This window comes from Neltuma alba, unplaced genomic scaffold (assembly GCF_004799145.2).
Source record: "Neltuma alba isolate B1F8T4 unplaced genomic scaffold, ASM479914v2 tig00003770_pilon, whole genome shotgun sequence".
NCBI classification, from domain to species: Eukaryota; Viridiplantae; Streptophyta; class Magnoliopsida; order Fabales; family Fabaceae; genus Neltuma; species Neltuma alba.
Genome location: NW_021633422.1, coordinates 20,940 through 35,790, shown reverse-complemented (window position 1 = coordinate 35,790; position 14,851 = coordinate 20,940). Strand labels below are relative to the sequence as shown.

At 37.7% G+C, this 14,851-nt stretch overlaps 3 protein-coding genes across 4 annotated transcripts; 1 reads left to right on the top strand and 2 right to left on the bottom strand.

Moving 5' to 3' along the window:
• Window positions 1-1,170: 1,170 nt before the first annotated feature.
• LOC114742464 (uncharacterized) lies at window positions 1,171-3,388 on the bottom strand. Its single transcript, XM_028930723.1, has 4 exons — window positions 2,985-3,388; window positions 2,331-2,902; window positions 1,548-2,063; window positions 1,171-1,465 (listed from the first exon to the last, which is right to left on the bottom strand). The coding sequence occupies exons 1-4, from the start codon at window positions 3,220-3,222 to the stop codon at window positions 1,328-1,330; spliced, it is 1,464 nt and encodes a 487-aa protein (XP_028786556.1). The 5' UTR covers window positions 3,223-3,388; the 3' UTR covers window positions 1,171-1,327.
• A 1,101-nt stretch (window positions 3,389-4,489) lies between these two features.
• On the bottom strand, window positions 4,490-6,492 carry LOC114742463 (two-pore potassium channel 5). Of its 2 annotated transcripts, none has more exons than XM_028930721.1 (2): window positions 5,397-6,483; window positions 4,490-4,953 (listed from the first exon to the last, which is right to left on the bottom strand). In XM_028930721.1, the coding sequence occupies exons 1-2, from the start codon at window positions 6,401-6,403 to the stop codon at window positions 4,806-4,808; spliced, it is 1,155 nt and encodes a 384-aa protein (XP_028786554.1). In that variant the 5' UTR covers window positions 6,404-6,483; the 3' UTR covers window positions 4,490-4,805. The 2 variants fall into 2 exon arrangements, with proteins under 2 accessions (XP_028786554.1, XP_028786555.1); XM_028930722.1 differs by having other exon boundaries at window positions 4,818-5,326; window positions 5,397-6,492.
• A 4,381-nt stretch (window positions 6,493-10,873) lies between these two features.
• LOC114742458 (acyl transferase 5) lies at window positions 10,874-12,376 on the top strand. The gene is made up of 2 exons (XM_028930717.1): window positions 10,874-11,292; window positions 11,388-12,376. The coding sequence occupies exons 1-2, from the start codon at window positions 10,891-10,893 to the stop codon at window positions 12,255-12,257; spliced, it is 1,272 nt and encodes a 423-aa protein (XP_028786550.1). The 5' UTR covers window positions 10,874-10,890; the 3' UTR covers window positions 12,258-12,376.
• The last annotated feature ends 2,475 nt before the right edge of the window (window positions 12,377-14,851 follow it).

Sequence of the window (14,851 nt, the reverse complement as noted above, 5' to 3'; positions counted from 1 at the left end):
TTGTCTCTTATGATGCTAATTAATTATCTAGCTAGTTAGTTCTTTTTTTTTCCCCTCCCCCTTGTCGGGTATTGGCATTGTACGTGGGGAAGAGAGATTGTAGTCGCCACGTGGTAGAACTACTACTGTTGCACCTACAACTGTAAGCTTTTGTTTTTTGTATTTTCGTATTTTAACTCGATACCGTGTATTCTCGGATGGATAAAGTGATCAATCTGAGGTTTCAAAAGGTATTCACTTGCAAATACTTTTCAGTTCTCACGGATAGACCCAACGGGAAATTGGCTTTGGAGCCCACTTTATATATATCAGTCTTTTCTCTGTGAGACCCTATAAATCACCTGGTTATGATGGATTCTCTCCCATATTCTTTCAATCTAACTGGGATAAATTGGGCAAATCTATCTGTCAATTTGTCAAATCTGTGTTTCTCCATCAAGAATCTCTGTCTAGTGCAAATAGAACCTTAATTTCTCTTATTCCTAAGAGAGAGACCCCATAAATTGTTAGCCATTTTCGGTCTATTTCTTTATGCACTGTTCATTATAAATGCTTAACAAAACTTATTATTGGTCGACTTAGAGGATGCATGGATAAGTTGATCTCGCCTTATCAGTCTAGCTTTATTAAGGGAAGGCATATTCAAGATAACATCATTGTAGGACAGGAGATTATGCATTTAATGAAAAGAATTAAGGGCCTGTTTGATGCTCCAAAACCGTGGTTTCAAAAGCACTTTTCCGCAAAACGAGGTAACCTCCTCTACATATTTACTTCGTAATCCGTAAAAGCACTTCTGAAACCATAGTTTGGTTTTTATCCAAACACTCCCTAAAAGAAGAAAAGATCTCATGGCTTGGAAGATTGATTTGGAGAAGGCTTATGATGGAATTAAATGGGACTTCCTCCATCAGGTGCTTAGAGAAACTGGGTTGGAAGAAAATTTGATTAATATCATTATGGAATGTGCACTGTGATTATTAAAAATGAAATAAAATAAAAGGCCGGCAAGTAATGCAAAATGGAATCATGACTCTGATCCCTAAGAAAGAGGAGTTCTGAGAATAATTTGGAGAAGTAACAACAATGATTCCGGCAAAGATACTTCGGCGGAGAATAATTAATCTTTTCATTTATAAATATTAAATAAGGCTACGACCATAAAGTACGTGTCTGGAAAAGGTGCGTCTTCATTCTCACTCCTCAGGATCCCATGATCCGTTTTTGACAAGAAAAAATCCTTTTGCTCGCCCTAGCAAACTCTTTATCGGCTATTTTATTTTCAAAAGCTGAAAACTCGTTACTGTTTATCAAATCAAAGTTCCATTCATGAATTGGGCTGCGTGAGGAGGACGTCAAAGTCGCTGACAGTCCACTCTGCTACTTCATCTTTTTCACTAACATAAATCTCTGTACCCAAATCGACAGAAGTCCATACCCTCTTAGCAGGAGGAGAGCCAGGGTCCTGTACCACCAATATGATATACACATGTATCAAAACAAAAACTTGTCACGAGAATATAGTAAATAGAAATCCCATTACTAACCTGATAGAAGTAGAGGTTACTGGATAATCCACCAACATCAAGCTCCCAAGTTCTTGCATCACCAACCCAGCCATCACCTTTTTTGGCGGGATACCCATAATCAGCCCAAACTGGGTGAGGCAGCAACTGAACTATCTCTTGTGCCTGAGGATTGCTGTAAGGATCACAAATGCTCACAGGTTGCTCCAAGTGTTTGGCACTACCTGGAGCACAATAATAATGATAAGCCGAGTAAGGGTAATTAGCTGTGTCATTTCTATAGATCTTTCTGTTGTCTCGTGTCATGTGGAATGGGGGGCAATTCTTTAACCTCTTGGGGCTACAGGTAGATGGAGTTTCGGGGTTTATGATCATCTCGCTGTATCTAGTTACATCAGTGACCACATCTCCATCGCAAGCAGCTCCATTGTTCTTCCAGCAGCTTCCTATGTCCACCAGGTAAAATTGGCTCTTGGCTCCTCCACCCCTTTTGATGTCTAAACTCACCCTCACCTTAAAATTTGGTGATTCTGGAAGCTGAATCATGAGTCTGTTATAATGTATAGGAGAATAAAACAGAGTATGGTGGATTTGATGAATCTTGCCCAGTTATAAGAAAGTAGAAGTGAAATAAAAGTTATGCATGAGTTTCAAGCGCATCGCGAAATCTTTCATTCAAGTGATGATTTCTATTCTACTGCGTCCTACATGCATTATGTCCATCTCTTCCACACTTTACGAGTTCGAGTAAGTAATAAAGTGGATTCTCGGTGCTAGGTTTATTGAAAAGAAGTCTTTACTTACAGTTTTGAGCATTCCCCTTGTGTCATAATGGTAACCTCCAGAGAATCCTTTGGTTGCGTCGGCTCTTAGGTACAGCATCAACCACGGGTATTTCTCTGAGGTCTGTAGCTTATGTTTGAAAACCCAACTCCCAACATGCACTTTCTTTTCCCAGACTACCTCGTAGTAAGAGAGGCCATTGTGTCCGCCTCCACAGCCAGAATTCAAATCATAGGTACCACTGAAAGCTCCTCGCATGATACCATGTTGGAGCCGTGTCTCCTGATGACACATGATGGGCTGGTTCATACACCCTTTTCCAAAGCAGGGAAACCGTCTAGGCGTTGAAGGTGCTACCTTCTTCCCATTCTCAGGACATAAACCAGACTGTGTGTCATAATTGCCATTTTTCAACATAATCATCCAAAATTGCCATGGTCTTGGGGTGTCTGCGACTTCACAGATAGAACCCAGATATAGTTCCTTTTTCACTGCATAGAGATCTGGGTTGTTTACATCTCTTCCCAACCCATGAAATGGTTTCCCTACTCCAAGTCTGTTATCAACTTCACTAACCTTGTGCTTCAGAGAACCTGTGCATTGTTATCAAATCGAAAGTACTATACTAATGAATGAAACTCTTTTAGTTATTGTTTGTTCGGAGATTTGGCTTACTTGAACTTGAAAGATCGAAACAGTCAGCAGCTCTTGGGCTACCCATGTTAGGGGCTTCTTCTCCGACTTCATTGCAAAAGTTCCAAGCTTCAAAGGCAACCCTCAGCCCATCTCTCTGCATCCCGGGGTCACCCACTGCAGACACATAGTTCTCTGCGACTACAACAGAGATCTTCGACGCAAGCACGCTCAGCAACACGCATAATGTACTCAATTGGATCTCTATCGCTGTTTCCATGGACTCTCTGCCTTAGATGCAAACAGGGCACAGTGGATGCTCTCCTTTATAGAGGCTAACACATTGAAATCTTTTCTCAATAGTCGTAAATTGTGGTCCCATCTCATCTTCACGCCGTTTATTTAGGAAAAGTGAATGAGTGGTTATAGAATATAAGCTTGTTTACAAAAGGAGAGCTGAAATGATTCGCAGTCAAATTATGTCGAGTATATTGCCTTTAATCCCCCTTTTAGCTATGCCAAATCGTCACACCAGCTTTTATTTTCCACGGTAACGTCAACCGCATCAAAGGAGAATCATTGACGTAAGCTGCTTCAATTTTCTTCCGCCTATGCAGGTAGATGTTTTCCCTGTATCGGCCAACTCCAGTTCCGAGGCTACCAAAAAACTGTGTTTGGTGAGCTCTATTTTTAGAGTTGCCCCGTGACTAGGACTTTGTTTGAATAAAGTGAAAAATGGGGGTAAAATAGGGATGAGAGAATATTAGGTAGAAAAGCAAAATATCTTATCATTTTTGGGAGTTTCCCTCTTAATATTCCCTCCTCCATATTTTACTCCTCATTCAAACCCAAGGTAACACAGTGAGCTTGAGAGGCCTTAAAAGGAAGGAACCAATGCCAAATTGTATTTTGCACTGAGAAAGAAAACCTTGCGTCCTAGGACGCAATATTTCAATGCCATAGGCGGGAATTAATGACCATAGAACGTGAATGATGACTAAATTTCATCGGATGAGATTGATCATAATTCGTAATGATCGTTGCCCTGAAGAAGTTCAAGCATGTCCCATACTATATGATTCCCCGTAAAAGGGCAGTTTTCTTCGAGGTTAAGATGTACAGTACTCAAATATTTGCTTGGTTCAGCTCGCAAAGATGGACCATAACAGTGGTTCTCTTTTAAAACTTTACATTCATGTAACAATCCTTTCGTTCACCAAACATTTGGCCGTCTAATGATAGTTCAAGCAAAACAATTTTGAAAGGGAAACGAAGCAATCAGAAACTCCTGCATTTCTACATTCTTCGCAATATCTCACCTTTCAAAATATACATAAATCCTTTTTTTTAATTATTATTTTCAATTTTGCTTCAAGGCTATCAGCAATAATTCGATGATCTCTACGAAACGGTTTCAACTTATCCGTGGGGAAAGGAATACTTGTATGGCATCGTTGAAAGTAAAATCAGCAGTTCTGCGCAAAGAACTGCCTGCCTAGTGAAGAATAGAGGGAAGGAATAAGTATTTGTATATTTCTCTGCTTTTTTTTTTTGGGGGGGGGGGGGTAATACTACATTTAAGTTCTGATATATGCATATTTGGAGGGGGAGAATTGAGGGAAAGATCGAGTAGTTGAAAGTTTCTTTCTCTCTACCTCTAAGAATTGTAAGTTCCTGTACAAAAGTTCGCTACAAATGATTCAGTCACTTGAATCTCCTCCAAAATATGGAAGACCCCAACCCAAATCACATACGTCTGCAAACTTTACTCTGCAGAGAGGATTTTCCGGGGTCTCAACCTCGGTTCTTGGTTGGGCAATGCAGCGAACACATAATACACTATTAACTGGTCTGTCTTGTCTGTCATGACCGACCCTCTAGGAGATGAGGCAGCGTTATCTTTCCAGAATTAGTGGAATCAAGCTTGTTGAACTGGTCACAGATTTGCAATATATCCTTTTCCCTTATCTTCCCCATCTCTTTGAGCTTGAATATTACATACTCTGACTTACTGAATCATAGCAAATGGAATGGAAATTCCAAGTAAGAAAAATATCCCTTGCCAAAATAAGTTATTAATTGACCATTTGAAATAACAGTGACATCCCTTAGTTGCACCATTTTGCCTCAGACGGAACTAATACAACCCATCCTTTTTCATAGAATCTCGATTTAAAGAACTCAACAATAAATCTGAAAACTAAAGCGTAGGCATCACAACATGAAAGGCGGCAGCAGACAACCGTACAGCCTATATGAACACTAATGACCAAAGGTCAATGCAATGTTTATCCTATTCATGACACACAACTCCTACGAATGTACACATGACATCAGGAATTATTTTCAGCTAAGAGTCATAAACGAAATTGCTACTACAAATCCTGTTGCACATACCACACCTGCGTCAGTATCAATACTAGTATTAGTTCTTAGAGAACGGAAAAAAGTTACCTAATAAAGCCAGTGTTATTGATGGTGGCAGCCAGCAAATCTTCAACAGTCATATCTCTATGCAACGCCGACTTGGCTATTCTCCGGTGCCTTCTATCAATTCTGGCCTCTGCCAAATACAGGAAGGCCCGGGCCACCATCAGTGTGGAAACGAGGAGCCAGATAGCAGCAAAGAGCCTGCCGGGAAGGGTCTTGAAGGCTCTGTCCCCATACCCCACTGTTGTTACAGACATAACGGATAAGTAAATTGAATCAATCCAATTCAAGTCCTCCACAAAGTACAGAACCAGACTCCCTATTCCAATACACAACACCACCACGCCCAGAGCCAAACCAACCTTCAATCTGATTCTCATCCGCCCCTTTGCCACATCAACTATGTAATTTCTTGCAGAGAACCCTTCGTGAGATCTTTGAGTTTGAGCACCCATTACAAGCCCAGTTAGAATCGTGTTCTCTTGCAAATCTAGCACGTAATGAACAAGCCCGCTAAGCAATATGTCAATGAAGCCAAAACCTACCAATACAAAGAAACAGGCAAAGACCTTGGTTACTGAGGTTGTCGGTGTGATGTCTCCGTAACCGATTGTGCACATGGTGACTATACAAAAGTAAAGCGCATCAACAACTGGGTGAGTCTCTGCGCCAGAAAAATGGTCCCGATTGAAGGAGTATATGACAACCCCGACTGAAAGATATATCACAAGCAAGCAAACGCCTTGCCTGATGATTGAGCTAGACTGGGGTTTAGGAACATCGGATAATTTTCGTCTGAAATCCTTAAAAACAACCATGGCAGGAGCAGTCTTGCAGCGAGTAAGTTTCTTCTTGGGCGCATTCTGAGTCAATAATTGAGATGAGGCTTGTGGGTCTCGCTGGGGTTCCTGTAAAGCGATAAATTCGTTGAAGGAATAAGAGCTAGCAAGGGATAAATCAGGAACTCGATGCTCGGTGATGGGTTCAAATTGGGTCCTTGTTTGCAAGGAAAGAAAAGATTCATCTTCCATAAGGGAAAAGAAAAAACAGCATAAAAAATTTAGGGAATTGTGTGAGTGGACGAGATGAGATTGTTGCGGCGGAAAGCGGAAACTTGCGAGTAATTTATTTCCTTGAAATCTCAGCGACCCATTGAGTGAGAAGAGAGGCGTCGCATGGGGCTTGGGTAGGACCTGCGCCAGGTAGGACTGAAAGAGACTGCTCATGAAATCAGTTTGACAAATCTTTTGTTTAACCTCATACTTCGACGTGCCCTGTCATTCAGGGAAAAAAAAAAACATGATTTTCTTTTTCTTGCTTTGTCCGAATGGGAATTGGAAAAAAAAATCGTCTAACACAAGTTTCTTTTCCTATATTATTATAGTAGATAGATTCCTTGGACTGTAAAAAGAACAATGATTAACGTGGAACATTAAGCGTGGCTATTGAAGAGTGTTTTTTACCCCGTAATAAAAGATCGGAGGCCGTTCGTTCTGATTCAGACTGATCTCAGGAAAGCAGCCAGTGCTAACCAACTTCAAGGGCCCCCTCGAATTCTAAAATAAAATAATGCGCTTCTTTGTATTTTATCGTGCTGAATTATTGATAGGGTGACACGACTGTTTTGGCGGATCAAGGCACACTTCTTCCATTCTTTATGGAAAAAAGGCACACTGAGCGGTAAGAAGTGTATGTTTCATTTGAGAATTATTTAAGCAAAAAAAATAGAAACGAAATTAATATATTACTGCCATTTTTAAATGATTCTTTTTCTTTAGCTTCCTGCCACGAGGGTTTATTTAAAAAATTTTGATCGGTTGTTCCGTCCATTGTGTTGACAAATTTATTGTTTTCTCGGTCTTAATTTATGTACCCTCACTGACAGCAGTTCCAACAAGTTTTTCAACTTAACTGCAGATAGCGTTTTCATTTTTGTGTTTTATTAGTTGCAGTATTTACACCTTTTTATGATGCTGAATTAAAATGCTTATTTATTCATATAAAGTTAATAGATTAATACAATTTTTTGTCTCCTTAAATTTATTCTTATTTTGATTTTAGTCTGTCAAGTTTTTTTCCGTTTAAAATATTAATCTCTATAATTTAAGTATTATGAAAAAATGTTATAATTTAATAAAAATCTGGGTAATTGTGTCCAATAAAGAACCAAAACATATAATTTAAATTTTAAGAGACTACAGTTAAAATTTATGCAAATTTTAGAAACCAAATATCATATTAATTCAAAGTTAAAGTTACAGTGAGAAGGAATGTTAACAGTCCTGAGCGCGACTTTACAGTGAGATGTGAGATTCTTCGCATGTTACTGTAACTTTCAAACAACTTATCAGTTAATTTTCAACGCGTTTCATTAAAAATTAGATTTCGTTCGAGTTACTCGGAGACCATTGTCAGGCCTGGATGGCCATGTCGCAAAAAGCCCGAAAGAAAAACATCTGGTCTGGTTAATTTTTGTTCCCTGTTTAGAGGGCAATGTGCAAATTAATTGTGAATTGCTCTTGAATTGGGAAAGTTAGGTTACACAATTAATTTGGACAATTAAACCAGTTAATTTCTCACATTTTCGATTAAAGTTTGAAAAGGTGGGTTTCGAAATTACTAAAAAACCACAGTTAAATTTGGGAAGTTAGGTTGCAAATAAAATATAATCAATGTTTTTTAAGGATAATTTTATCACTTGACTTAATTTTGTATGACATGAGGAATTTTGCGACTTTATAACATTAATCCAGTTATAATTCAATTCTAGACCTACCTGTTACTCCATTAAATTTCATCTTTCTGTTTATCCATTCCACGGATGCAGTTGTTTCATTGCATCGCTGATTCCCCCCCACCCCTTTTGTGAAACCTTTTTTCTACACGGAATTTTTTTTCCAAACTGATCAATTAGTCTTTGTCGCTTCACTTAAAAAAATTATAATTTGAGATGAACAAATCATAATCGTTCAATTATAATCCCCAAAGCATGTCTTGGCTTTGTTTTTGAACGTTGGCAAAAAAAAAAAACCTTCTTTTTTTTTAATGGATTCTTATTTTCCATAAAAATAAAGACAATAAAACTTGGGGATTGAGAAGTGATAGGGTTTAGATCCCCTTTTTCGGTATCAAACCATTGAGAAAAACAAAGCAGAACGTCTCAAATTCTCAGCTGACAAAATAAAAAATTACATTTAATTTTATACGCTGTTGTGTTAGATTCTGGGTTTAATTGTATCAAGTTGCACAGCGCATTGACGCAATCTCCCATTTAAAACCTGAGGCATAATTATCCAAATGACGTTGACAGGAAAAATTCATACTCTGAAATCTGAATTGAGGGTTTAAAAAAAAAAAAAAGTCTCAGCAATGGCAAGATCTCTAGGCAGACATCTATAAAACAAGCGTCTCTTCAAAGTATATCCAGTGCAACGGGGCATTTAATATCAGTGCAACGGGGCATTCAAAGTAAATGGCATTTAATTATTAAAAGTTAATTTAATCGTAGCATATAAAGTAATAACGGCATTAAACGCGAGATCAACATGGGAATTTATTTAGCGTCAGATCAAATAAAATTATAAAAGTTCTGGTGGTCCTCATGAGTTTATTTTGGCGTTTCTCTTTAGAGATATATATGTCAAGGAAAAAAAGTTCTGTCCCAAAAAAAAAAAACCTGAAACAAGAGACGAAAGATGTGGACTCGAAATGCGAAATATTGAAATGAGTAATATTTTTTATCAAATAAAAATTCACTTTGATATTTCTCACCTTTATTTAAAGCAATAGAATAATAATACTTATTATTATTTTGTTAGGCATTGACATCACTCTTTTTTGCCATACCCAACTCATTGTTGGTAATAACATACTATTATCTCTGGTCCTAATATAAGAGTTGTTTTGACATTTGATTTAATAATAGATATAAGATTTGAATTTATTTTTCTCTTATATTAATCTATTTTTTCTAAAGATAGTTCTTGTAGTAGTTGCACATGTTAAAAGTTTCATCAAATGGTAATTCTAGTTAATACATATGATTAACAAAGATATTTTGGAGAAAACGACACTTCTTTATCATGAATAACTAATTTGACTAATTTTTTAATCAATTCAAGTTAGTCAACAAACTTTATATTAAGGAGGAGAGGTGGTGATAATTAAGCAATGGTACATGAAAATAAACTAAAAGAGAATTTCACCCATCCCTTGCCACTTGAGATTGGGTCACACGAAGATGTCATATGAAACTAGTTTTAGTGTTTATCATAGTGATGAGTATCATGATACTCATCAAAAATTTTAAATATTCAGATTTAATATGGATAGCTGAGATTTAATACTTGGTATTTTTGTTTTTAAAAAAATATTTCTAATAGGTACATAATTTAAAATAAATATAATATCTTAACTATAGGTTTTTTGAAAAAATAATTTTTTATTTAAAAATCACTAGTTAAAAATTTTAAATTTAAATTATTAAAATTATATCCTAATAATTTTGTGATAAGTAACATAATAGTCATTATTGTGATAAATATCAAAACTAGTTCTAAGTCTCATAAATTGTGATAAATATCAAAACTAGTTCTAAGTCACATATACCAAACAAAATTGATAAGGCGCCGAGCCCGGCCCAGAAGCTGGCCATAACACAACCACACACGTCCTTTCTTTTGCCATCGACGTATACCCGGCATATACTCTGAATATGACATGTCCCTCAATTATTCTTCTATAATATTCATACATATCGACAAGCGACTCGAGCTAATAATGATTGTGTTCATCCCTTCCTGGTCCCGTTAGCGGATCAACATATTCATGCCATACCTCCTCCTCCTCCATTGTTTCTCCCACGTCGTGTTCCTATTTTTAGAAAATAAAGTCACTTCCACAAAAATGCTTAGCCAGTCGGCAGCCAAAATGGTGTTTTTGTCCTCTGAACCTTACTGCTATTTTCTTCTGATGACGCCACAATATTTCTGGTTTATATGCAGACTACACGACACGCAACAGACTTGTTCCTTGTAATTTCTTACACACTCTCTTGCTTTCTCGTTTAAATTACGGTACCTACAGCTTATAGGATGTGAATGAAATTAACCTTGTGGACGCGTTTTGTCAGCATAAACCTTTTCTTTTCTTTTTTTCCCGTTGCCTCAGCACTTTTTAGTTTCTCGTTCCAAATTTAGTGAATGTTAAGCAATGCCTGAGAGATAATTTAAGGGGATAGTCTTTAAGGAGTAAGAAGGTTGCTGCTAAACAATGAGCATTCTTACGCGACACAAAAAAGCAAACGCATTGTTTAATGTACAGCACTATACTTGGCGGGCCAGTTCAATTTCCATACCAACCAAGTTGAGACTTAAAGGCCAAGAAGCCCAAAACACATATTCAATAGATATCCTCCTATAAAGACGAAGGCCCACTCACATTTCTCACTGCATCTCTTCCAATTTTAGCCATTCTCTTGACTGCCGTCTCTACTTGAGACCCAGCATTTGCAATTCCAATGGCTCTGCCCGTGATCAGAACCACGCGTGGTGTAGTGAAACCAGCAGAGCAGAAGCCATCAATTACACTGGACCTATCAGCCATCGATAGATTACCTGTTCTAAGGTGCAATGCTCGAACCTTGCACGTGTTCAGATATGGTCCTGACGCGTCGTCGGTCATCAGGAAGGCCTTGTCCAGGGCATTAGTTTCTTACTACCCTCTTGCAGGAAGACTCATTCAGTCTGAACACGGTCCCCTCCAAATTGAATGCTCCGGTGAAGGCGTGTGGTTCGTTGAGGCGTCGGCTTCTTGCACTCTTGCCTCAGTCAATTACTTCGACGACGTTGAATCTATCCCCTACGATGATCTTCTTCCCGACCCTGAGACTGAAGGCATCGACCCCCTCGTGAAAATGCAGGTACAGATTACTAGGAACTTTCTGCTCTGGACGTCGAATTCAAGCCTGAGAGTTTTCATTAAATGATTATGTCTGGCAATTAATATATTTTTCAGGTGACGCATTTTCGTTGCGGGGGATTTGTGATGGGCCTAATATTCTGCCACAGCGTATGTGATGGTCTCGGTGCTGCGCAATTTTTGAAAGCCATTGGTGAGGTAGCTAGAGGTCTTGAAAAACCAAGCATTGCCCCATTGTGGCACAGGGACTTCTTTCCATCAACACCTGATGAAGAAACCGTAGCTGCATTGCCAAAACTACCACCTGGTCCACCGCCAATGCCAGAGTACAAGCTAGAACATGCTAATATAGACATACCCATAGATCACGTTCACCGGCTTAAGCAAGAATTTCAGGAAATAACAGGACAGAATTGCTCTGCCTTCGAGATTGTAGCGGCAGGGTTTTGGATCAGCCGAACGAGAGCCATAAATCTCAGTCCGAATACCCAAGTGAAGTTGGTCTTCTTTGCGAACTGTCGTCAGCTCTTGAACCCGCCTTTGCCTGAAGGCTTCTACGGGAATTGCTTCTTCCCTGTGACAATTACTATTCCGTCTGAGTCGCTGACACAGAGATCCATTATCGAAGTGATTAAGTTGATTCAAGAAGCCAAGGCCAGGCTTCCGGTGGAGTTCGGTAAATACTTGAAGGGTGAGCATCGGAAAGATGGGGAAGATCCATTTGCTCCGCCTCTGACGTACACTACTCTGTTCATATCGGAGTGGGGACGGCTGGGATTCAACGAAGTGGACTACCAGTGGGGGCCACCAGTGCACGTGGTGCCCATACAGGGCTCCAGCATCATCCCAGCAGGCATTGTGGGGTCACTGCCCCTGCCAAGGAAAGGGATTCGTTTGATGACGTGGTGCGTGGAGGAGGCACGTCGTGGTCCCTTCCTCGATCAGATATCGTCTTGGACAAACTGAATCGAAAGTCGTCTGGGCACCGCCTTCTTCCCTTCTGGAAATCCCAGTCACATCAATTCATCCTCCGAATAAACTGGCAGTATAAAAGTGCAGGAGTCCATGTTATGTTCAGATCGAAATAAATTGCAGAGTCGGTTGACCTATAGAAGTACCTGTTTCTTCATTCTCTCTCCTTGCAAATTTACATTGTCTGGTCTATAAATGTACAGAACGACATAAATTTGCCGTTGGGAATAAATCATTATTCCTGACGTGTGCATGAGGAATCTCGGTGGTCTGCTTACAGACGTGTGTGTTTGTGCCCCGGCCATTGCACCGCTTGGCTTTTATTCCCATGAACTCTTTTAACGTAAATAAATGAAAGCAAAACGAACCACACTCAAAACAAAACCGAAAGGGAAAAATAGGCCTCGCCGATTGGAAATTTAATATATCTCTTAGCTCGTGCCCCGCCACAAATTGACATCACACCCCCGGGAAATAAAACCAATATTTATGGAACCACTAAGCTCATCAAATCAGGATGGTCTATATCTCATTTAAATAGTTTGGATCTGATTTTTTTTTATTTGTTTAAAATAATTAGTTTAATATGTATAAAATCTAAAATAGAGACAATTTTTTAACTATCATTCTTTTAAAAATAACTTTTTCTATTTAAAAATAATTAATTAAATATTTTAAATCGGACTATTCAAATCAGATATGAACAATCCAGATCTGATAAGTTTAATGTGCTTGTCAAAGTGATGAGTATTAAAACTGGTTCCATGTTTATCTTGTAACCAGCTCCAAAAATAGTCGTGGAGTTATGTTCCTCAGCCGACAAGACTCAAAACATAAATCAATCCCTTTGTCCGTGTGTATTAATTAATAATTAATAATATTATAGTAAAACAATGCGTGTGTTTAAGACTGTGTGTGTGTGTGTGTGTGTGTGTAAGCACAGCCCGCGGAGAAAAAAATGTGGAGGAAACGAATAGCAGATCCTTGTGTCATAATTAATAATTTAGAGTGGTTGGGCTTGTTATTTGCCAAGGCAATAGAACAGGCGTGTTGGATGACCAGTGTGTATCGGCAGCCTACCCATTTAAGATTAAATCAGTTAGCTAATACTAGTATTGAATTTATTTAAGCCCGTTAAAAATAGACCCCCTCTAAAAGAGTGGGTTTTCATAAGTTATAGGCTAACTCGTTTAATTGAAATCTCCTATTTTTTCCATGCAGATAACATTTCAACAAACAAGAACTAGCAATAATATTATTAAAAAGCTAAGTAAAATACCTCCTAGAAAGTCTACATGATAGGTTTTCTAGTTTTTAAATAAAATTGCCTGGATGAATTTTTGAAATATGTACTCCTTCGATCCTAAATATAAGACTCTTATACTAATATGTATATAAGAGTCTTATATTTAGGACTGGAGAAGTATTGAACTTGCATTTATAAACCCTTAAAATAAATTTTAACTGCAAATCACCTAATTAATTCCTAATATATCTCTAATAATAATTGAATTATATCTAGCATAAGAATTATCATATGTTTAGCTTATAAAGACTAACAAATGAAGATGAAATGGTGTTCGATTCAACTTGCAGAAGTGTTTTGGATTGCTCATCAAGCATATAATTTGAATGATGTGACTCCGAGCATATTTCCCAAGAAATTATTGTAAAATAAACTTGATCATAATAAACTAGATACCACGCAAAATAAACAAAAATAAAAATATTATATGTAAATGGGTAGGTATGGGCAGTCTGTGTCTTTGACCACTGCTTCCCTATTGCACATGTTAAGGATTTCATCAAATTATAATTCTAACTAATACACATGACTGGTAAGAGTATTATAAGGAATTCAAATCATATTTATTATAAATAATTAACTTAATAAATTTGTTTAATTTATTTAAATTAATCAACTAGTTTTTATATTGAGAAGCGGAACTAGTATTATTGGCAAGTATTTTATACAGTGCAAGTTCCTTTACTAAAAGATTCGGAGTGGTTTAGATTGACCCTTAAAAGCACTTATAAGTATTACCTCCGGTCCTAATTATAAGATCCAGTTGGTTAATTTGAGGAGATTAAAGAATTTAGTTAAGTCAGTTATTTGTAATGAATATGTGTTGTTTTTCCTAAAATATCCTTGTTAGTCAAGTTTATTATCTAGAACTACTATTATTAGAAGGATTATCAAGGAAAAAAATGGATAAATATAAGAGATAAAGTAGATTAAGCTATTATATTTAGGATCAAAATAAAAGTCAAACAAGGTTTTATAATAAGGATCCGAGATAGTATATTTTATGTAAGTCAAGACAAAACTCTTCTCATATATTTATATTGTTTTTTTAAATCATAATTAAAAAGTTATTTATAAATCATTTTATTTCTAAACAAACAGCACACCAATTGGGCGGACGCGGAGACTGCAAGTCTTGATTTACGCGGAGCAGAAATTGTTTAGCGCAACCCACTTGTTGGACGTGCCGGTTTCGATTTGGAATCAAAAGTTCGGATCCTAAATTCCCGGGGGGATTTTCTAAAAAAAGGAAAAGAGGAGGGAGAGAACCGTTGAGAAAAAA

Excerpts from the sequence above, each read along its gene's own strand:
- LOC114742464 (XM_028930723.1), bottom strand. The coding sequence starts at position 3,222 with ATGGAAACAGCGATAGAGATCCAATTGAGTACATTATGCGTGTTGCTG. Across the intron at positions 2,903-2,984 it reads TTTCGATCTTTCAAGTTCAA|GTTCTCTGAAGCACAAGGTT; the intron begins GTAAGCCAAATC and ends AACAATGCACAG. Across the intron at positions 2,064-2,330 it reads CAAGGGGAATGCTCAAAACT|CTTCCAGAATCACCAAATTT; the intron begins GTAAGTAAAGAC and ends CTCATGATTCAG.
- LOC114742463 (XM_028930721.1), bottom strand. The coding sequence starts at position 6,403 with ATGGAAGATGAATCTTTTCTTTCCTTGCAAACAAGGACCCAATTTGAA. Across the intron at positions 4,954-5,396 it reads AATAACACTGGCTTTATTAG|TAAGTCAGAGTATGTAATAT; the intron begins GTAACTTTTTTC and ends GCTATGATTCAG.
- LOC114742458 (XM_028930717.1), top strand. The coding sequence starts at position 10,891 with ATGGCTCTGCCCGTGATCAGAACCACGCGTGGTGTAGTGAAACCAGCA. Across the intron at positions 11,293-11,387 it reads ACCCCCTCGTGAAAATGCAG|GTGACGCATTTTCGTTGCGG; the intron begins GTACAGATTACT and ends TATATTTTTCAG.